The sequence below is a fragment of the Mustelus asterias genome, chromosome 6 (genome assembly GCF_964213995.1).
Source record: "Mustelus asterias chromosome 6, sMusAst1.hap1.1, whole genome shotgun sequence".
Lineage (NCBI taxonomy): Eukaryota > Metazoa > Chordata > Chondrichthyes > Carcharhiniformes > Triakidae > Mustelus > Mustelus asterias.
This window is the reverse complement of record NC_135806.1, coordinates 18,223,908-18,246,137: the sequence shown is the minus strand read 5'-3', so window position 1 is coordinate 18,246,137 and position 22,230 is coordinate 18,223,908. Positions and strand designations below refer to the sequence as shown.

Sequence of the window (22,230 nt, the reverse complement as noted above, 5' to 3'; positions counted from 1 at the left end):
TACCCCTCCCTCACACACACAAAAAAGATGTTGTAGATGTACTGGTTTTAATCTTCCAGAATATCCTCGGTTCTAGAATATTTTCCCGTGGATCGAAAAGTGGGAGACATAACCCCACTATTCAAAAAAGGTGCAAGAAGAAGAAAATTGGGGACTATACACTGGTTAGTGTGACAGCAGATGTAGGGAAAATTCGAGAATCTATTTATTAGGGACGTAACAGGACAGTTGGATGATCTTTGTGTGATTACGCAGCATCAACAGAGATTTATGAAATGAAAAATCATGTTTGATAATTCTGGTTATGTTTCTGAGGCTGTAACTAGCTGGCTATATCAGTGAGAACTAGTAAATGTGTGAATGGATTTTCAAAAAACATTCAGTAGGGTGCCACAGAAGAGATTTTTGCAAAAAATGAGGGTTCATACATTTGGGGTAATATATTAGTACATATTGAGGATTGGTGAAACCATAGGTCATTTTCAAGTTAATTTTTGTAACCAGCAGAATATTTCTGGGATCAGTGCTCAGCTATTTACAATCTATATCAATGACTTTGATGAGGGGATCAAGTGTAATGTAGCCAAGTTTGCTGATGATGCGAAGTTAGGTGGGAAATTGACAACAATAAAAACAGAAAATGCTGGAAGATATCACCAGATCTGACAGTTCTTGTCTCTCTTCACAGCTTCTAACATTTGAGTCTGGATCTGAGCTCTCACGAAGGGTCATCCTTGGCTCTATTCTCTCTCCACAGATGCTGTCAAACCTGCTGAGATCTTCCAGCATTTTCTCTTTTTGTTCCAGATTCCAGCATCCGCAGCAATTTGCTTTTATCTCGGTGGGAAATTAAATTGTGAAGAGGGTGGCAGTGGGATATGGGCACGGTTGAGTGAGTGGACAGGGACATGGCAGGTGGAATAGACTGTGGAGAAGGATGAAGTTATCCCATATGGTAAGAAAGTTAGAATATTTTTCTTAAATGGAGAGACTGAAAAATGTTTTGTATTCAAGAGGGACCTGGAAGCCCTTGTTACAGGTACAGCGAGCAATTCGGAAAGCAAACAATGGCTGTAATTTTCTGGCTGTTCCCTCCCCTCACCGCCACAGGTTCCCTGACAGAGAAGGGCGCAAACATCGGGAAAAGCTTTTGACAGTGCCAAGACTAGAAGATCCCACCACTAGCGAATGGCAGGCCGTAAATATTACTACAATTATATAGAGTTTAGTGAAACTCACTGCTAAAGTCCTGTTTTTGGGCTCCTTAGAGTCATAGGTAAAGTTGGGCGTCGGGCCTTTAACGCGATCTGCACCCGATTCCGAGCAGATCGCGGCTTTACCGACACCCGATTCGGGCGCAGGTCCGGGCGGCGCCCGAATCGGGCGGCCCGACGATTTAAATGCATTAGCATGCATTTAAATCGACTTAATGAACCGCGCGCCCAACCCTACCGCCAAATCCCACTTTCCTGTCTTCTGGCCCGATCCGGATACGCGCTTTTAGCGACCTGCAGAATGAAAATCCAAAGCGGATTTCTATTCTGCAGGGGAACCTCCGAAGCCCATCCTTCGCGGACCCCCCCGCTAACCACCCCGGCAGACCCCCGCCCCCAAGACCCCTCTGGGAGGCAGGCCCCCCCTGGCAGACCACCCCCCCCCCCTCTGCTTTTTTCTTTCCCACCTGGGCGCGCTGCTTCAGATTTTTTTCGAACTGCGCATGCGCAGTTCAGAGCTCCGATCGTTCCGGCAGCGCTAAGCCCCGCCCACAGCGCGAATCGGACCGGAGCCGGCAAAACGCGTATGGGCGGGCTGGAAAGAGGATTCCGGGCTCGGATCTGTATTACGCCCGGATCCGGCCCTTAGACTCCAAATGGTAAAATAGGGCCCATAGAGGTTCACAGCATGGAAACAGGCCCTTCGGCCCAACTTGTCCCTTTTTTTTTAAACCCCTAAGCTAATCACAATTGCCCGCATTTGGCCCATATCCCTCTATACCCATCGTACCCATGTAACTCTAAATGCTTTTTAAAAGACAAAATTGTACCCGCCTCTACTACTACCTCTTGGCAGCTTGTTCCAGACACTCACCACCCTCCTTATCTAAGGAAAGCTATATTTGCCTGAGTTAGGGTGCAGTGAAGGTCCATAAAACAATCCAATATCCCAGGCTGGATTTCCCCATCCCCCCCAATCCCCACCCTCCTTTGTTTTCAACCCCACCCTTTCTCCCATCTCCATGACTCACCCCTCCAAATCCTCCCTCCTTTGGGCTGCTTTCCTTTTTGCCTCCAAAACATGTTAGGATTGCTTCCATTTTAAAGGTGTCCATAAATAGTTTCCAGCGCAAGACTTGTATCTTTATCAAAGGGACGGGTTTTTTTGCAAGCTGCTTTTGTGCTGACACCACAATTAGGAAGTGATTATTGAGTCCATCATTTTATCGCTGGCACAATACTTGTGACATTAAATTAGGCTGAGTGTTATCAATTCAGTTTTATTTCATTGTAAACGTTAATTTTTATGGCATCTCTATAACGTGCCGATTGGGAATATTAAACTAATCAGGGAGATACCGAAAAAATGCAAAGCTCAAAAACAACAAAATCCAAAGATTAAACCTTCAGCATTGCTGCTGATCATTGCAACCATCCATAAAACGCTGCTGTGTGGCGGAAATTTCAAACTTCATTCTAATTTCACGGTGGCACAGTGATTAGCACTGCTGCCTCACAGTGCCAGGGACCCGATATCGATTCCCAGCTTGGTTCACTGTGTGGAATCTGCACGTTCTCCCCGTGTCTGCGTGAGTTTCCTCCGGGCGCTCCGGTTTCCTCCCACAGTACGAAAGATGTGCTGGTCAGGTGCATTGGCCATGCTAAATTCTCCCTCAGTGTACCCGAACAGGCGCCGGAGTGTGGCGACTAGAGCATTTTCACAGCAACTTCATTGCAGTGTTAATGTAAGCCTACTTGTGACACTAATAAATAAACTTTAAAAAGTTTCTTGATACAATCTCCACAGTCCGTTCGAAATGTGAAGAAGTAGGTAGAAAGCAGCTTGCCGTCCCTCAAGCACCTTCATCAAACCTTACGGTAAGCAAAGTGTACAGTTTGAGCGCCTTGCTTGAGCTGCAGAATAAATTGGCCATCGAAATTCGACACATCCGCAATGTCCCCAAAAGCTTTGGGTGAACTGAGTTGGCTTTCCTACTGTTTGTGTTTGTGGATTGGCACGTTGCGTGCGCATACAAATGAAGAGCAGATTTATTTTGCCTAAAGTGTTAATTTTCTCCGAAGTACCTGCAGCGGTTTCACGTGGGGAGGGAGATCGGCCTGTGTATGTGGCAAAACTTCAGAATGTGGCAGCAATGTTGCAAGTGCTTTTTTTGTCAGATCGTTGAACCTTGGCCTTTGTTCAAGCAGGCCACAAGCTCTGTCAAATTGCATTGTGCAATGCTGATCTCGGAACAAAAACCAGATTGTTCGCCTATGCTGAATAAGCAGCTGCTTAGCAATGCTTGTCTGCATCAGTTTTCTGTTGTTAAAGCATTCTTCAGTGGATTTAGATTTTTCTAAACGTATATTCTATGCCCCTGTCCTTATTAATGAGCAGATTAAATCATTTAAAGTACATTATCCGAAGTCCGTCTTGCACATTATAGATGACTAGAGCCAATCTGTTCAGTGCTATAGGATGGTCTTGCCAAACAGAAAAAAATCTTGAATGTACTCCGTATTGGCAGGGAAAAATAGTCCAAAATCCATTGGGTTGAGAACTGTTGAAGATAATTGTGATGGGTAAGATTAATTTAAACAGCCCTGATTTCTCCTCTCCTTACCCGTTTGTAAACTGAAAGGTGTTTTTGAATTTGATTTCTCCCTTTATAAGTGGTGACGTATTTTTATCTCAACCCTTCAGTTTGGAGTGATCCGATTTTCTATTAATAACCTCACAGCAAACCCGACAAGGTAAAATAAGAGGATTGGTTTATTTTACACACACAAAACGCAGGAAGGCGTTTCGCAACACTTGTCCCTTTTGCATCCATACACCAAAAGAGAGATAATGTAAAGAAAGGGGCACAGGGTAAGACCGATCCTAAATATGAGTTCTGGGTTTCACATGAGTCTCGGATCAAAAGCCCAATGATGCATTCCTTCAGAGGTTGGCAGGCAGGAACTGTTGCCGTGTGATCTCGAAGTGAGGACTCCCACGAGGAGCAGAGGCACGAAGAGGTGAATTAGCCTTCACACAATCACAGAATCGTTATGGCACAGGTCATTCGGCCCATTGTGTCAGCACTGGTTCCCCAAATGAGCATTATGACTTAGTGCCATTCTCCTGCCTTTGCCCCATAACCCTGCACATTGTTTTTATTCAAGTGACCATCCAATGCCCTTTTGAATGTCCCGATTGAACCTGCCTCCATCGCACTTCCAGGCAGTGCATTCCAGACTCGAACCACTCACTGTGTCAAAAAGTTTCTTCTCATATCACATTTACTTCTTTTGCAAATCACATTAAATCTGTGCCCTCCCATTCTTGATCCTTATATGAGCAACAACAGTTTCACCCTATCTACTCTGTCCAGCCCACTCATTATTTTGAACACCTGTATCAAATCTCCCCTTAGCCTTCTTCTCTCCAAGGAGAACAATCCCAGCTTCGCCAATCTATCCTCATAACTGAAGTTTCTGATCCCTGGAACCATTTTAGTATGCATCCTATGCATTCTCTCCATTTGTTTACATCCTTCCTATAGTACGATGCCCAGACTGTACACAATATTCCAGCTGAGGTCTAACAAGTGTCTAATACGAGTTCAACATAAGCTCCTTGCTCTTGTATTCTATCCCACTATTAAAGCCCAGAATACTATATGCTTTACTCACTGCTCTCTCCACCTGTCCTGCCACCTTCATTGTTTCCTCTTACTCAGCCAATTCTGTATCCACATGTTCCTACTATACCTTTTATTCCATGAGCTCTAACTCTGCTTGCAGGTCTGTGCAGTGGCACTGTATCAAATGCCTTTTAGAAGTCCATATGCACCACATCGACAGCATTACCCTCATTAACCGTCTCTGTAACCTCTTTAGAAAACCCCAGCAAGTCTTATAGGCACTGATATGAGAGTTTTGCTCTTTCCGATATTGTACAGTGTGGATGAGGGCCAGGTAATTTACCCGGACAGAGTACTTTCTGCTGCTACCTGTTGGGCAGTAAAGTGGTTCGCTGTTTAATAGAGGAGTCAGGATCCCTTTTGTCCTTACAGATCTACTGGGCAAAATCTTCCGGCTGTTCACATCAGTGGGATCTTCTGGTCCCATCGATGGCGCACCAAACTGCAGATTTCCCCGTGGCGGGGGGGGGGGGGGGGCATGGATTCAATGGGATCCCACTGCTGGCCAATGGCAGGTCACCTCCCACTGCCGAGAAAGACATTGCGGGGGTGGGGAGGGGGGGGGGCGGGGGGGAGAATCCCACCCACCGTCTCCATTGGCCAGAGCTCTGCCGTAGAAATATAAAGGCTTTGTGGTGAATTTCTTTCCAATTGTAAAATAATAATTTAGAAAGCTGTCACACTGAAGTCGACATCTATATTTTCATTCCTGTCTTCTGGATGAGACACATTGGCCAGAACTCTACCACCTCGCCTGCCATGGAATCGGCACGGGCGAGGCTCCCACAATGGAATTTCCATTGACCTCTGGCAGGAATTTCTGGTCTCGCCCGAGTGAGGTCGTAAAATCCTGCCCAATATAAGATACAACTAATTGTTACTTTGAAGTAAAATGCTCTTAAACATAAAAACCTACAATCCAAATAGGAACTAGAATGATTGTGACTATCCTTGCACACTCTGCAGAAATTGCATTCCTAAAACATATACAGTGACATTATTAATCCCAAGACATATCACAGGAGCTCTAACGGATAGAATCTGACATCAAGCCACATAACAGATATAAGGTGGGATTCTCTGGCCTCCCAGCCGCTTCCCGCTGGCGAGTGGCAGCATGTTGTTTGCCAGTGGCGGGATTCTCTGGTCCTGCTGCTGCCAATGGGAATTCCCATTGACGCCACCCACGCCAGTGATAAACCCGTGCGCTGCCGGTGGGACTGAAGAATCCTGTCTATGTGAACAGCCACAGAATTCCAGCTGTTGGGTCTGGAGAGAGATGGAGATAGAAATACAGAAGTTTAGGGAGGAAATTCCAGACATTGAGGTCAAGGCATAGAATCATAGAATCTACAGTGCAGAAGGAGGTCATTCGGCCCATCGAGTCTGCACCGACCACAATCCCACCCAGACCCTAACCCCACAACCCCATACATCCACCCTAGCTAGTCCCCTTGACACTAAGGGGCAATTTAGCATGGCCAATCAACCTAACCTGCACATCTTTGGACTGTGGGAGGAAACCGGAGCACCCGGAGGAAACCCACGCAGACACAGGGAGAACGTGCAAACTCCACACAGTGACCCAAGCCGGGAATTGAACCCGGGTCCCTGACGCTGTGAGGCAGCAGTGCTAACCACTGTGCCACCGTGCCGCCCCTTCAAGGGCACTTGAAGGCAACTTCAAGGCAGTTGAAGATATGACCATCAATTGTGGGGCAATAAGAATGTGGGATGTACAAGAGGCCAACATCAATAGCATGCAGAGCCCTGAGGGATGAGGATTTGAAGCATTGCTGGACAGGAAACCTACGCAGCACTGAGCACATGGATAATGGGTGAACTGGACTTGGTGTGAGTTAGAATAGGGGTAGCACTGAGATACACTAAAAACAGCGAAAGGAGAAGAGAGGCTTCAAGTTCCATTTGCATTCCAGGATGATTCTAGAGTAGTGACGTTTTGAGAGAAAAGAGTAAGTCCTGACAGTGCTTCGTGATTCAGCCAGATGTGCCAATGAATGGTCATATCAGTTGTTTGCCATAAAATGTTGAAGTCTACATTTGCCAGACATGGGGGACTGTGCCAGGAAGAATGACCAAGGTGGGAGAGAATAAGGGCTTTACTTGAGATAGGGGTATTGAAAGTGTAAGTGAGGGTGTGACTCTGGGTATGATTCATAGCGAATGGAGGCCTATGTGTTAGGTAGTTGGAAATGTAAAAGTGCTGTTGGACTTCCGCCAGGGTCAGAAGTAGAAAGAAGTACAAAATGAGTGCAGAAGGCTACATACCACCAGAGATGGTCTGGTCTCTGTTGTTTCCTTGTAATAAGTAAACATTACAAAGCACAGCAAAACTTTCACATTCTTTGCCAGCTTTGGAAGGCTCACAAGCAGCTCTTTGTAAGTCACCCTGGATAAGTTCAAATTTTGGAAGTGGTTTCCAGTTGTGTACCAAATTAATGCCTTGCGGATGATGTTGTTTATGCGGCAGAATAATGTGGCAATTGGATCTGCACTGCTACCTCCTGAAGTGACTCTTACTGTTGATATTTGCCTTCACAGAAGATGTATTTGGGCACAAAGCCACAGCTTTTCATTTAATTGAAAATTTGACTCCCTTCTTTTTCCTACTTCACCTCCTAGAATAGTGAACTTGAAATTCAGCGCTTTACTTGCTGCTGGTGAAAGGTGTTCCAGGTGAAAGCTCTATCCCCGTGCATTAGGAAGTCTTGAGGAGGGATCTTGTTCAATTTGGGAATCCGTAGTAATGTTGGGCTTTCCTGTAAGCAGGGTTGTGATGTGTGGCTGGTTCGGGTGAACTGCAGTTAGCTACGCTGTCATTCTCACCTTAGCATCTTTACTTTTTAAAAAGGAGGGAAAATAAGCTGTCCAGTGATACTCGCACGGCAATCAGAAAAGCATGGCCATGATAACAAATCCACAAAGAAAGCTAACTGTAGTTGCTGGTTGAAGTGGAGCAGGTGGTGCTGGTAAGAAGTTTTGACCCTCAGAGTAGAATCCTTTTAGGGACGTGGGCATCTCTGTCAAAGCCACATTCGTTGCCCATCCAATTGTGTTAGAGATGGTTAGGACTGAGCCAACTTCTTGAACCATCATTTTTTTTTCAAAAACAATACTTTATTTATTCCATCTGTGGAAACACATCATACAACATTCCACATTTGACATTGCATGAAGCACAGTACAATTCAGTCTCTTTTAAGCAGTATTCGAGGTGCTTTTCTACATTTGCAATTGCGTTCAATGTTTACAATGTACATTGTAATGTCAAACATGACGTAACCTAAGGAGGTTTTACTCAGAGTACGGGGAACCCATGCAGTGAAGGTGCTGTTGGGTGGGTGTTTTTGGTTATTTGAGTCCGCACCGATGAAGGAACCGCAATATGTTTTGAAGTCAGGATGGTGTGTAAATTAGAAGGCCATTGTCCTCGGTGGCAAGGTCACATGTTTGGAAGATGCTGTTGTATAAACCTTCATGCATCTTCTAAATGGTACCCACCATGTTGCACTTGTGTGGAGGGAGTGAATGTTGCTCGTGGTGGATGGGGTGCCAGTCAAGTTTTTTAGTATTTGTGAAGTTTTTAAAGTTTATTTATTAGTGTCACATGTAGGCTTACATTAACACTGCAATGAAGTTACTGTGAAAATCCCCTAGTCTCCACACTCCGGCACACTTCAGGTACACTGAGGGAGAATTTAGCATGGCCAATGCACCTAACCAGCATGTCTTTCGGACTGTGGGAGGAAACTGGAGCACCCGGAGGAAACCCACGCAGACACGAGGAGAACACGCAGAGCAGACTCCGCACAGACAGTGACCCAAAGTGGGAATCGAACCCGGGTCCCTGGCACTGTGAGGCAGCAGTGCTAACCACTGTGCCAATCTGCCGCCCTATCAAAGCAGGCTGCTTTGTTTTGGAAGGTGTCAATGTACTTGTGTTGCTGGAGCTGTACGCATCCGAGCAAGTGGAAAGTATTCCCACTGAATACCCCCATCCTCGTTCGTGGTTGGGATTCTCCGGTGCTACTGAAAGTGAATGGAGTGTTGGCTGGAACGTCAAATTCTCCAGTGTCACTTGCAGTGGTGCGGGTACGGACGAGATCGGAGAATCCTGCCCGTGATTACTTCCTGATTTGCGCCTTGTATACGGCAGAGTCAGGAGGTGAGCTACTCACTGCAGAGTCCCCAGTGTCTGACCTGCTCTTGTACTCACGGTACTCCTTTAGCTGGTTGGTCAGTAGAGATCCCCAAGATAAAGGCAAAATACTGCGGATGCTGGAATCTGAAATAAAAACAGAAAACACTGGAAAATCTCAGCAGGTCTGACAGCATCTGTGGAGAGAGAATAGAGCCATGGATGACCCTTCGTCAGAACTCTGCTGAGATTTCCCAGCATTTTCTGTTTCTGTAATCCTCAAGGTGTTGACTTTGATGGTGGATACGCTATTGCATGTCAAGAGAGAGTGTTGTTTGCCTGGCACACCTGTACGCCATGGTAACTAAGAAGCTGTGAAGAAATTGGTGTTTTTAACAAATTACATAGGTCACTGCTACGGAAATTTCAGAAACAAAAAAGCTTAAATAGTGGGGCATCTTGGAAATTAAATTGTAGAGAGGAGAGCAGGGTGGTGACTGGGATTAGAGCAAGTTGCTCAAAATCTTACGGAGGAAGACACGGATCAGAGGCAATATTACCAATCATTAGGCACTGCTTTTTAAATAACAGTATGCTATTCAGAATATTTCTCAATGTAACAAGAGCGGCACAGTGGTTAGCACTGCTGCCTCACAGCGTCAGGGGCCCGGGTTCCATTCTGGCACGGGATGACTGTGTGGAGTTTGCGCATTCTCCCTGTGTCTAAGTGGGTTCCCTCCGGGTGCTCCAGTTTCCTCCCACACTCCAAAGATGTGCGGGTTAGGTTGATTGGCCATGCTAAATTGGCCCTTAGTGTCAGGGGGATTAGTAGGGTAAATATGTGGGATTACAGGGGATAGGGCCTGGGTGGGCTTGATGGGCTGAATGGCCTCCTTCTGCACTGTAGGGATTCTATGAACTTGTAGTAATTTTATCTCCAGTGAATTATATCTTTAGAAATTAAATCATTGAATTGTTTGATTTATCATAGCCATTAATAAAGTAAGTGATGGAAATAAAAGTCTATCAGTGGATTTTGGCGTGGATATCTCTGCCCTCTTAGGAATTATGAATCCCAGTTACCAGGTGTCAGACAGAGAGGAGAGTTACTTCAGCACAGATGTACTTACTTTACAACCTTGCTCGTTTCTTGCTTCTTCCAAGTCAAAATAAAAGAGGCAATGCTTGGAAACTAGGAAGTGCTACTCTGAGATATTGTACCCTATCTTGCTAGTTCATCATGTGGTGGAATATCTTCGCATGTCATATCCTTACCAAATGCACCAAGCTTCAGTCATTGCTTAAGTCACCAACTGCCACTTCTTCCTCCACATCTTCAGGTTTATAAGCTGTGGATGGCATAAACATACACCTCTTCCCCCCCACAACCATATCCTGGTGCCTTTTCCCATTCAGGTATAACAGGGTGGAACAGCAGCGAGAATGGCTTGATGAGGATGTAGCACCGTCATTTGATTCTGCACTGGCAGCTGTCAGCTCGGCTTCTGACGCTGCTTGTCTTGGAGCACTGACTCTCAAACTCTTCCATTTGCGGACCACTCAGGCAGGGCAAAAGACCCCGCAGACCACCTGCTGGTCCTACCCCACCTGCTTTCACGAGCCACTGCAAACGAAAAACCTCCTCCAACTGAATGGGGAAAATGGCAGCACTCTAATCACCAGGTGATGGCTGATTCCAAGCTGGAGAGCGCCAGTCTCCTGTCAGGCTCTCCACGTTCTGTTGGTTCCTTCTCTTTGTATCAACCCCCACATGTTTTGAAAATCTGCAGTCGTACGTTGTAACAGTAAGACAAATCTTCCTTACAAAACTACACTTGTTGCTTGTGCTTACCACAATTTATGCTGCAAACTCGGGAAGCAGTCTGATTGTGTGATGTCACATGAGTGGTGGGGAGGTGGATTCTGGCCTGGTTTTGTAAGGCCTTAGCCATGGCACTGCACAGCATTTTGGACATGTCTGCTCGCCATACTTTGAGAATCACTGTCTTGGAGGTTAGATTATAGTAAGAATCTGCACATAGTGAGACACAGGGCAGGAGCCACAGTGCAGTACCACTCACTGGAGGGTAAGGTTGTACATGGTTCCATTGCAGAGGTCTCTTGAGGACTTTGGGGCAACTTACAGAAGAACACTTGGGAGTATGCATTGTGAAGTGCTTGGTGTAGTGACTGCAGACTTTCTGGCAGACTTGTCAATGCCTGGCATGGAAATGTCATGATGTGGAGATGCCGGCGTTGGACTGGGTAAACACAGTAAGAAGTTTAACAACACAATGTCAAGCACAGAGCTTTGCAAAGAACTTGAAGCCTATCTTATCCAGAGTGTAAATGGTGGCCAATTCCACACACTTGTGGACCAAACCATGGGGCAGCGTCTGGTGGCCGATGTCGCAGCTTCCCTTTGAGGACAAGCAGTAGCCACCCAGCGGCTGAGCGCTGCACACTGCTGCCATTATCACTCTGGGTAACACTGCACTAAAGGGACTTGCAGGATGTCACAGCGATCTGTCCTCCTAACGGATTGCTTCAGGGGAATGGCATTGGCTGCATGGAGCACAAAGCTGTTATCCCTCGCTTGAAGTCAATATGCTTTTGTCCACTTGGCCTTTAATGAGCCAACCCAGACTGCTCCCTGCACCAAGATGGTGTAGTCCAAACGTGGGCATTCTAGGCCCATATAAAAGCAAAATACATTGGAAGGAATGGCGTAAAGCCGTTTAGAATATTTAAATTTCTATGTCGCCAGCTGAGATCTCCCCAGTGCAAATTCCATTTGTCTCTTTAATTTACCAACAGTGGACAGCAAACTCCAATATTACTAAAATAAAAGCAGAAGACTAAAGTATTTCTCAGTTTTTCCAACACTGGCTGTTTTTATTTCTGACATTGTTGTCGGTGCAGGCTTCATGGGCCGAATAGCCTCCTTCTGTCCTGTAGGAATTCTATGAATTTGTAGTAATTTTATCTCCAGTGAATTATATCTTTAGAAATTAAATCATTGAATCGTTTGATGTATCATAACCTGCCTGGAAAGTGCCAAATGCATAAACACTCATAGCAGCAGCCACCTTCACACCTACTGGTAGTGTGCTCCATGGCTTCCTCTGAAGTTGCAGTTGTGGCTGTAGCAGGTGATAGATATCAGTGAGGGTATTCATATCGAAACCCAAATCCTAGACACTCGCTGGCGTCGATGTAGGAAAATCCCTGTCTGGACACGCTGGGCAGATGTGGCCATCTGCCGTGACCCCTTCCCCTCCTCCTCCTTCTTACTGCAGGCTGCCCTACTCTGTGTGACCTCTGTTCATTCTTCAAGACATGCTTAATTGCAAGGGGATGCCTATTAATGCATCTGTGTATGTGCAGAAGCCAAGAAGTCAGCATAGGCTCCTTGAGCACCTGCTAAACCACTCCCAGTAGACTTGGTAACTTGCCCCAAACCTTTGTAGAATCATAGCAAAGCCAGAAGAAATCAGCCGTCAATGGACCTGTAAATAGTTGCTGATCCTTTTTTTAAATAGCATTGGTAGCGGATCCTTCCTTCTGCTGAACACGAGTTCAGTTGAGGTTGAAAAGGCATTAGCTACAGCATTAAACCCCAGCATGATACAGCTGATGTCAAAGCAGCATTGCACACTGGATATTGTGATCTGCCTGCTCAATATCCTTCTGGTTTAACGCTTACACCAATTTGGTGTCTGGGGTCATTTATCCCACAATAGCCGCAGATGCTATTTTTGGAACACACACACACACACACACACCCCCCCCCCCCCCCTCCGCCACCACAAAAAAAATGGGTACTAAAAAGCCCAATTTCTGACCTGTTGACTTCAGAATATTTCCAGTATGGTGAGTATTGCTTTAATGAGTTGGATAAAGTTGGCTTTTGAGTGATGTTGCACTCTGCTGTGATGAAAGTTTTTCCGATGTGAGCTGTCCCTGGATAGATCATTGGCACCAACGTGCAGCTTCCAACCACACCATATTCCAAAAGTGGCACAGTGGTTAGCACTGCTGCCTCACAGCGTCAGGGACCTGGATTCAATTCCCAGCTTGGTTCACTGTCTGTGCGGAGTCTGCGCGTTCTCCCCGTGTCTGTGAGTTTCCTCCGGGTGCTCTGGTTTCCTCCCACAGTCTGAAAGACGTGCTGGTTAGGTTGATTGGCCATGCTAAATTCTCCCTCAGTGTACCCAAACAGGCACCGGAGTGTGGCGACTGGGGGATTTTCACAGTAACTTCATCGCAGTGTTAATGTAAGTCTACCTGTGACTAATAAATTAACTTAAAAGAATTTAACAACCTGGGAATGATTGCCTGCAAACCCACACTCATTTTGAGAAGTTGTTTTCCCTTCTGTTTCCCCTCAAACTCATTTACTCATCTCGTGGTGCTGTGGCAGTGTCACTGAAGTGGTAACCCCATGGATTAGGGCCTGCTCCAGGGGGCCCAGGGGCACAAGTTCAAATCCCACTATGGCAGCTGGTGTAATTTTAAATTCAGTTCACAAAATCTGGAATATAAAGCTAATCTCAATAATAATGACCACAAAACTATTTGATTGTCATAAAAACCCATCTGCTTTACTAATGCTGTTAAGAGTCGGAAATCTGTTGACCGTACCTGGCCTGGCCTACGTGTAACTTCAGACCCACAGCAATCTGGTTGACTCTTAACTGCCCTCTGAAATGGCCTAGCAAGCCACTCAGTGCAGGGGTGATGGAGGCTGGGCAACAAATACCAGCCTTGCCAGTGACACCCACATTCCAGGAAAGAATAAATAACTTGCAGATTGCTGAAACAAATCCTGCGATGAACCAGCTCAATCTGACAATGCTTTAAAACATTAACCTTTTACTTAAAAATACTCCTTGATACATTTATGTTGCAACTGATGCAGTTGAATGGGTTTATCACAGAAAAAAAGTATTTTTAAATGTCAATTCATGGCCTATGAGGAGAAAGAGCCAGTAGGCCATTTAATCCTTTAAGCCTATTCTGCCTAACTCTATATATTGACCTTTGCGTCCCTCATGTTAACCAATAGGTATTATCAGTCTTAGATTTAACATTAAAGTTAACAATCTGGCATCAATTGCTGTTTGCAGAAGAATGTTCCATACTTCTACTATCTTTTCTATGTCCTTCAGTGGAGGGAATCTACCACCCTTACACTGTCAGGCCCGCACGTAATTCCAAATCCACAACAATGGTCGGAATTTTACCACCTTGCCCGCCCTGGAATCGGCGCAGGCGAGGCTCGAAGAATTGAATTCTCCGTTGGTCTCTGGCAAGATTTTATGGGTCTCGCCTGAGCAGGGTCATAAAATCCCAGCCAATATGAATGACCTTTAGCCGTCCTCTGAAAAGACAGGTTTAAAAGGTCAACTTGATGTCAGCTGAGAGACATTGACCAGAATTCTCGCCGGCGGGATTGTCCAGTTCTGCCGGCAGTGCATTCCCGCCCCCGGGTTTCCTGCCGGCATAGAACAAAGAACAGTACAGCACAGGAAACAGGCCCTTCGGCCCTCCAAGCCTGTGCCGCTCCTTGGTCCAACTAGACCAATCGTTTGTATCCCTCCATTCCCAGGCTGCTCATGTGACTATCCAGGTAAGTCTTAATCGATGTCAGCGTGCCTGCCTCCACCACCCTACTTGGCAGCGCATTCCAGGCCCCCACCACCCTCTGTGTAAAAAACATCCCTCTAATATCTGAGTTATACTTCGCCCCTCTCACCTTGAGCCCGTGACCCCTCATGAACGTCACTTCTGATCTAGGAAAAAGCTTCCCACCGTTCACCCTATCTATCCCCTTCATAATCTTGTACACCTCTATTAGATCTCCCCTCATTCTCCGTCTTTCCAGGGAGAACAACCCCAGTTTACCCAATCTCTCCTCATAGCTAAGACCCTCCATACCAGGCAACATCCTGGTAAACCTTCTCTGCACTCTCTCTAACACCTCCACGTCCTTCTGGTAGTGCGGCGACCAGAACTGGACACAGTACTCCAAATGTGGCCTAACCAGCGTTCTATACAGCTGCATCCTCAGACTCCAGCTTTTATACTCTATACCCCATCCTATAAAGGCAAGCATACCATATGCCTTCTTCACCACCTTCTCCACCTGTGTTGCCACCTTCAAGGATTTGTGGACTTGCACACCTAGGTCCCTCTGTGTTTCTATGGCATGGAGTGACGTCAGTGGAATTCCCATTGACAGCGGCGGGACCAGAGAATCCCGCCGCTAGCAAACAACGCACCACCTCCCGCCAGCGGGAAACACGTGGCTGGGAGGCCGGAGAGTCTCGCTCAATATGCCCCAGCGGCTGGGAAGGGGATGAAAGCAGCGACAAGGGAGCTGTGGGAGCCAAAGCCTATAACCGATCTCTGAATACTGAGCTGTAGGAATTTTGAAATTCTTTCGAGACTTGGTGATGATGACATTAAGCAAGTATGTATCCCACAATGTATCAGCCTTTGAGATTGTCCTTCCTTGCCACTTTGCGGTCATTATGCTTGTTTGTAACCTTTTTGAAGTGAGATTAGTAGATGCGACTTTTTATTTTTCCCCCCCCGCCTTAGGTGAAAATGAAATCCTCGCCAATCTACACAAGATTGCAAGCAAGAATAAAATCTGGAGGTCTTACATTGGAATGGGCTATTACAACTGTTCAGTACCGCAAGCAATTCTCCGCAACTTGCTGGAAAATTCGGGATGGTAATACAAAAGTTTTCTCATTTCAAATGTACTCCGAAATGGTCTAAATTCAGCAGTGATTGGTCCCCTAATGGTTAAATGTGTAGAAGCATGTGCTGAGACACAGTGACTGGAGGATCCCAGGGTTGACCCCTTCATATCTGACTGATCTCCACCGAGTAGTAATTGGAATCTGCCGCTCTGGATTAGTGCCTAGTGGTTCCTGTTCTTGATTTTGTTTTCAAGAATTACCGGTGTATTTATTTCTCTTGACTCATTTCCCAAATATTGAGGGCTAGTCAGGTCATAAGTGGAAGAATGACTGGTGGCTTTCTCTGTTCCAAAGGGAGACCAGGACTGATGGAACCTGTATTGAGTCCAGACAACATCATATTTTCAGAGTTCTCTGGATATGAACAAATCAGCCTCAGTGGCTACTGTTTGATAGCGTATAACTGGGATGCATCATCATATGGTGCCCAAGAGCAGGTAAATTATCCAATGGAATGTCCAGTGCCACTTAGGGAGGAAATTTCCCGTCACGCCAGCACCAATTCTGGGGGCAGGCGAGGCTCCCAGAATAGCATTCTCCGTTGGCCTCAGGTGGAATCATGCAAAACTTGGGCAGACATGCTCGTAAAATTCCTCCCTAAGTGGCACTGGACATTCCATTGGATAATTTACCTGCTCCAGTGCCCTGACTAGCCCTCAATATTTGGGAAATGAGTCAAGAGAAATAAATACACCGGATGTAAGGAAAGATAGATTTGCTACAGAGGGGGGCAATGAAAGTTTAATAACTTAATACCTGGGATGGAGGGATTGGCCTATGAGGAATCATTACATAGGGTGTTTATTCTCTGAAGTTTAGGACAGGCTTGTCCAATGTAAGGTCAGATGTAGCTCCTGAAACCACCCGAAACAGCCAGCTATCGAAATTCCTGACACAGACACACACACACACAGACACACACATACACACACAGACACACACACACACACACACACGGTGGGATTTTCCAACCACGTTTGCTGCGAAGGCTGGAAAATCCCAGCCGAGATTTGTTCCACAGGAGCAGGCTGAGGGTAAGGGAGCTTGTTTGTGCACTAATTTATTTAATTATTTTTCAGTTAAATTTGTGAAAAAAATCGGAGGTTTTTTTTTCAAAACAGGAAATAGGCCCAGCAGCAGCCTGGGAAGGTTTTGGAGGGTTTAAAAGTAGGCCGCACCTTTGAGCGGGCAGCGCCGTTAGCGGGCAGCGGAGTGAGCAGGGGACAGAGTGAGAGCTGAAGGGCTTTGGCTCACAGGGCTTCGGCGAAGGCGAGGAAGGTTGTTTGTTTTTCTTCTGTTACACCCCCTTTTTTTGTTTTATCTCCCAAAAACTAAAAAGGACATGGCTGGTATGAGTGGGAGGCCAGTGTACTGCATTCGGTGTGGGATGTGGGAGTTCCTGGAGACAACTTGCCTCCCGGAAGTCCATATCTGTGCCAGATGTGTGGAACTGCAACTCCTGAAGGGTCGTGTAAGGGAGCTGGAGCTGAGGCTCGATGAACTCAGTTTAGTTAGGGAAAATGAGAGATTAATAGATAAAAGTTATAGTCAGGTAGTGACACCAGGGTCTCGGAAGGAAGACACGTGGGTCACAGTTAGGAGGGGTAATAGTCAGAAGGGTGATGTGCCAGAAAGTACCCCAGTGGCAGTCTCCCATAAAAGAAAGGGATTGGCAACAGATGGGAGAAGGGAAGGGAGTGAGCAGTCTGTGGAGGGATCCCCTGTGGTTGTCCCCCTCCAAAATAGGTATATTGTTTTGGATTCTGTGGAGGGGGTAAGCCACGAGGACCAGATCGCCTCCACGGAGACAGGCTCAGGGGTCCGGAAGGGAAAGAAGGGGTTTAGGAGAGCGATAGTTGTGGGGGACGCAATGGTTAGAGGCACGGACAGACGGTTCTGTGGGAGTGAACGAGAATCCAGGATGGTAGTCTGCCTCCCTGATGCCAGGGTACTGGATGTCTCCGAGAGGGTAGGAAGCATATTTAAAAAGGAAGGTCGTCAAACGGATGTGATTGTACACATTGGTGAAAATGATGTAGGTAGGAAGAGCAGGGGGGTCATCCAAGAGAAATTCAGGGAGTTGGGTGCTAGGCTAAAAAGTAAGGCCTCCAGGGTAGCAATCTCTGGACTGCTCCCGGTGTCTGGTGCAAGTGAGGCTCGGAACAGGGAAATTCTACAGTTGAACGCGTGGCTAAAGGACTGGTGCAAGAGGGAGGGTTTTAAATTCATAGATAACTGGGAAATCTTCAAGTCAGGATGGCAACTGTACAGAAAGGATGGGTTACACCTCAACTGGAAGGGAGCAAATGTCCTGGCTGGGAGTTTTGCTAGAGTGTTTCGGCAGGATTTAAACTAGTGTGGCAGGGGGGTGGGGAACAAAACAGGAGGTCAGTAAATACTGAGGCTGGGGTTGAGCTGGGGGCCAGGGCAAGGCTAGCTAAGAAGAGGAGCACTCTGGAGGAGGATGACCTGAGTGGGCCTGGAGGTCTGGAGTGCATCTGCTTCAATGCGAGGAGCGTAACGGGTAAAACAGACGAACTTAGGGCCTTAATGCTTATGCGGAATTTGGATGTGGTTGCGGTGACGGAAACTTGGTTAAAAGAAGGACAGGACTGGCAGCTGAATATTCCGGGGTATAAGTGTTTTAGGCGAGACAGAGGAGGGGCTAAAAAAGGTGGGGGAGTAGCGATATTAGTTAAGGAGCATATTACCGCGGTGCAGAGGGTAGACAACTTAGAGGGGTCATGTACTGAGTCGCTGTGGGTGGAACTCAGAAACAGGAAGGGTGCAGTCACTATGCTGGGGGTGTACTACAGACCACCCAACAGCCCACGGGAAGTGGAGGAAAGGATATGTCAGGAGATTCTGGATAGGTGCAGAAAAAATAGGGTTGTTGTAGTGGGGGACTTTAATTTCCCTGGCACAGACTGGAAAGTGCTGAGAGCTGGGGGTCCGGACGGGGAGGAATTTGTAAAATGCGTACTGGAAGGTTCTTTGGAACAGTATGTAGATAGCCCGACTAGAGAGGGGGCTATACTGGACCTAGTTCTGGGAAATGAGCCCGGTCAGGTCGTCAAAGTTTCGGTAGGGGAACATGTGGCAAATAGTGACCACAACTCTGTTAACTTTAGGATAGTAATGGACAAGGATGAGTGCTGTCCTACGGGCAGGGTGCTAAATTGGGGAAGGCTGACTATAGCCGGATTAGGCAGGAATTGGTGGATGTTGATTGGGAGAGGATGTTCGAGGGTAAGTCCGCGTCTGGCATGTGGGAGTCTTTTAAGGAACTATTGATAAGGCTGCAGGATAGGCATGTACCTGTAAAAAGGAAAGATAGGAAAGGTAGGATTCGAGAGCCGTGGATAACCAGGGAAATTGAGGATCTGATTAAAATGAAAAGGGAGGCGTACGTTAAGTCCAGGCAACTGAAAACAGATGGAGCTCTGGAGGAATACAGAGAGAGTAGGAAAGAACTCAAACGGGGAGTTAGAAGGACAAAAAGAGGTCACGAGATGTTCTTGGCAGGCAGGATTAAGGAGAATCCTAAGGCATTCTATTCATACGTTAGGAACAAAAGAGTTGTCAGGGAGAAAATCGGACCTCTCAGGGACAAAGGAGGGGAATTATGCTTAGAACCCAAGGGAATAGGGGAGATCCTAAATGAATACTTTGCATCGGTATTCACGAAGGAGAGGGGCGTGTTAACCGGGAGTGTCTCGGAGGGAGGTGTTGACCCGTTAGAGAAAATCTCCATTACAAGAGAGGAAGTGTTAGGTTTTTTAGGGAACATTAAAACTGACAAAGCCCCAGGGCCTGATGGCATCTATCCTCGACTGCTCAGGGAGACGAGAGATGAAATTGCTGGGCCTCTGACGGAAATCTTTGTCGCTTCTTTGGACACGGGTGAGGTCCCTGAGGATTGGAGGATAGCGAATGTGGTCCCGTTGTTTAAGAAGGGTAACAGGGATAACCCAGGAAATTATAGGCCGGTGAGCTTGACGTCCATGGTAGGGAAGTTGTTGGAGAGGATTCTTAGAGATAGGATGTATGTGCATTTAGAACAGAACAATCTCATTAGTGACAGACAGCATGGTTTTGTAAGAGGGAGGTCGTGCCTTACAAATTTGGTGGAGTTTTTTGAGGAAGTGACAAAAACGGTTGATGAAGGAAGGGCCGTGGATGTCGTCTATATGGATTTCAGTAAGGCATTTGACAAAGTCCCACATGGCAGGTTGGTTAAGAAGGTTAAGGCTCATGGGATACAAGGAGAAGTGGCTAGATGGGTGGAGAACTGGCTTGGCCATAGGAGACAGAGGGTAGTGGTCGAAGGGTCTTTTTCCGGCTGGAGGTCTGTGACCAGTGGTGTTCCGCAGGGCTCTGTACTGGGACCTCTGCTATTTGTGATATATATAAATGATTTGGAAGGAGGTGTAACTGGTGTAATCAGCAAGTTTGCGGATGACACGAAGATGGCTGGACTTGCGGATAGCGAAGAGCATTGTCGGGCAATACAGCAGGATATAAATAGGCTGGAAAATTGGGCGGAGAGGTGGCAGATGGAGTTTAATCCGGATAAATGCGAAGTGATGCATTTTGGAAGAAATAATGTAGGGAGGAGTTATACAATAAATGGCAGAGTCATCAGGAGTATAGAAACACAGAGGGACCTAGGTGTGCAAGTCCACAAATCCTTGAAGGTGGCAACACAGGTGGAGAAGGTGGTGAAGAAGGCATATGGTATGCTTGCCTTTATAGGACAGGGTATAGAGTATAAAAGCTGGAGTCTGATGATGCAGCTGTATAGAACGCTGGTTAGGCCACATTTGGAGTACTGTGTCCAGTTCTGGTCGCCGCACTACCAGAAGGACGTGGAGGCGTTAGAGAGAGTGCAGAGAAGGTTTACCAGGATGTTGCCTGGGATGGAGGGTCTTAGCTATGAGGAGAGATTGGGTAGACTGGGGTTGTTCTCCTTGGAAAGATGGAGAATGAGGGGAGATCTAATAGAGGTGTATAAGATTATGAAGGGTATAGATAGGGTGAACAGTGGGAAGCTTTTTCCCAGGTCGGAGGTGACGATCACGAGGGGTCACGGGCTCAAGCTGAGAGGGGCGAAGTATAACTCAGATATCAGAGGGACGTTTTTTACACAGAGGGTGGTGGGGGCCTGAAATGCGCTGCCAAGTAGGGTGGTGGAGGCAGGCACGCTGACATCGTTTAAGACTTACCTGGATAGTCACATGAGCAGCCTGGGAATGGAGGGATACAAACGATTGGTCTAGTTGGACCAAGGAGCGGCACAGGCTTGGAGGGCCGAAGGGCCTGTTTCCTGTGCTGTACTGTTCTTTGTTCTTTGAGGTCAATGGATCTCGCCCACTACGATTCCCGTGGTGGACGGGGCCTTAAAATTCCGCCCTTTGTCTTTTGTACTCAGTCTCTTGTATTAACTCATCCCGAAACGCGTACATTGGGCAGGATTTTACAGCCCTGCTCATCCCGAGGTTAATGGATCTTTCCATGGTTCGCCCCTTGCCCACTCCAATTCCTGTGGCATGGTAGCACAGTGGTTAGCACTGCTGCCTCACAGCACCAGGGACCCGGGTTCAATTCCAGCCTGTGTGAAGTTTGCACATTCTCCCCCTGTCTGCGTGGGTTTCCTCCAGGTGCTCTGGTTTCCTCCCACAGATTAAAAATGTGCAGGTTATGTGGATTGGCCATGCTAAATTGCCCCTTTGAGTCTGACATGTGTCGGTTAGAGGATTAGGGGGGTAAATATGTGGGGTTACGGGGGAGTGGGTCTGGGTAAGATGTTCTATCGAGGAGTCGGTGCTGACTCAGTGGGCCGAATGGCCGCATTCTGTACTGTAGGGATTCTGATTCCAACATCATCTCCTCCCCGGGCCCTCCAAAACCTTGCTCTCTCTGGGCCCGATGTACCTGGCTCCCTGGGCTCCAGTTCCGCTGTTGCTTGACTCCTCGGGTTCCAGCCCTGCCATACCTTTGTGTCTCTTGGCCAGGAAGCCTTCAGCACACTTACCAATGTCAATGTTCACTGCTTCGCCAGTCAGGGGCTGTTTCCCTCCCACATTTGCTGCTGCTAACACCGCCTGTGATTAGAGGGGCAGCAGAATGCTGAATCTCCCATTGAAACTCATCTCTTGGGCTGGAAATTTGAAACTGCTTCACTGCTGCATAGATGGGCTTCACAGGCTGCATCCGGCCTATAGGCCACACACTGGACAATCATCGAAACCATAGAATCCCCACAGTACAGCAGGAAGCCATTTGGCCCATCAAGCCCACACCGACTCTGACAGAGCATCCCACCCAGGCCCTTTCCCCGCAACCCCATGCATCCACCCCTCATCATTAAATTTTGCGACACTAATGCCGGAATG

The 22,230-nt window shown here is 47.0% G+C and overlaps 1 protein-coding gene across 1 annotated transcript in view; it reads left to right on the top strand.

The window, feature by feature from the left end:
• Positions 1-22,230, top strand: part of gldc (glycine dehydrogenase (decarboxylating)) — a 147,758-nt gene that overhangs the window by 11,848 nt on the left and 113,680 nt on the right. The window contains exon 3 of the mRNA XM_078214099.1: positions 15,669-15,804. Within this exon, the coding sequence (XP_078070225.1) occupies positions 15,669-15,804 (136 nt within the window). The remainder of the gene's footprint in view (positions 1-15,668; positions 15,805-22,230) is intronic.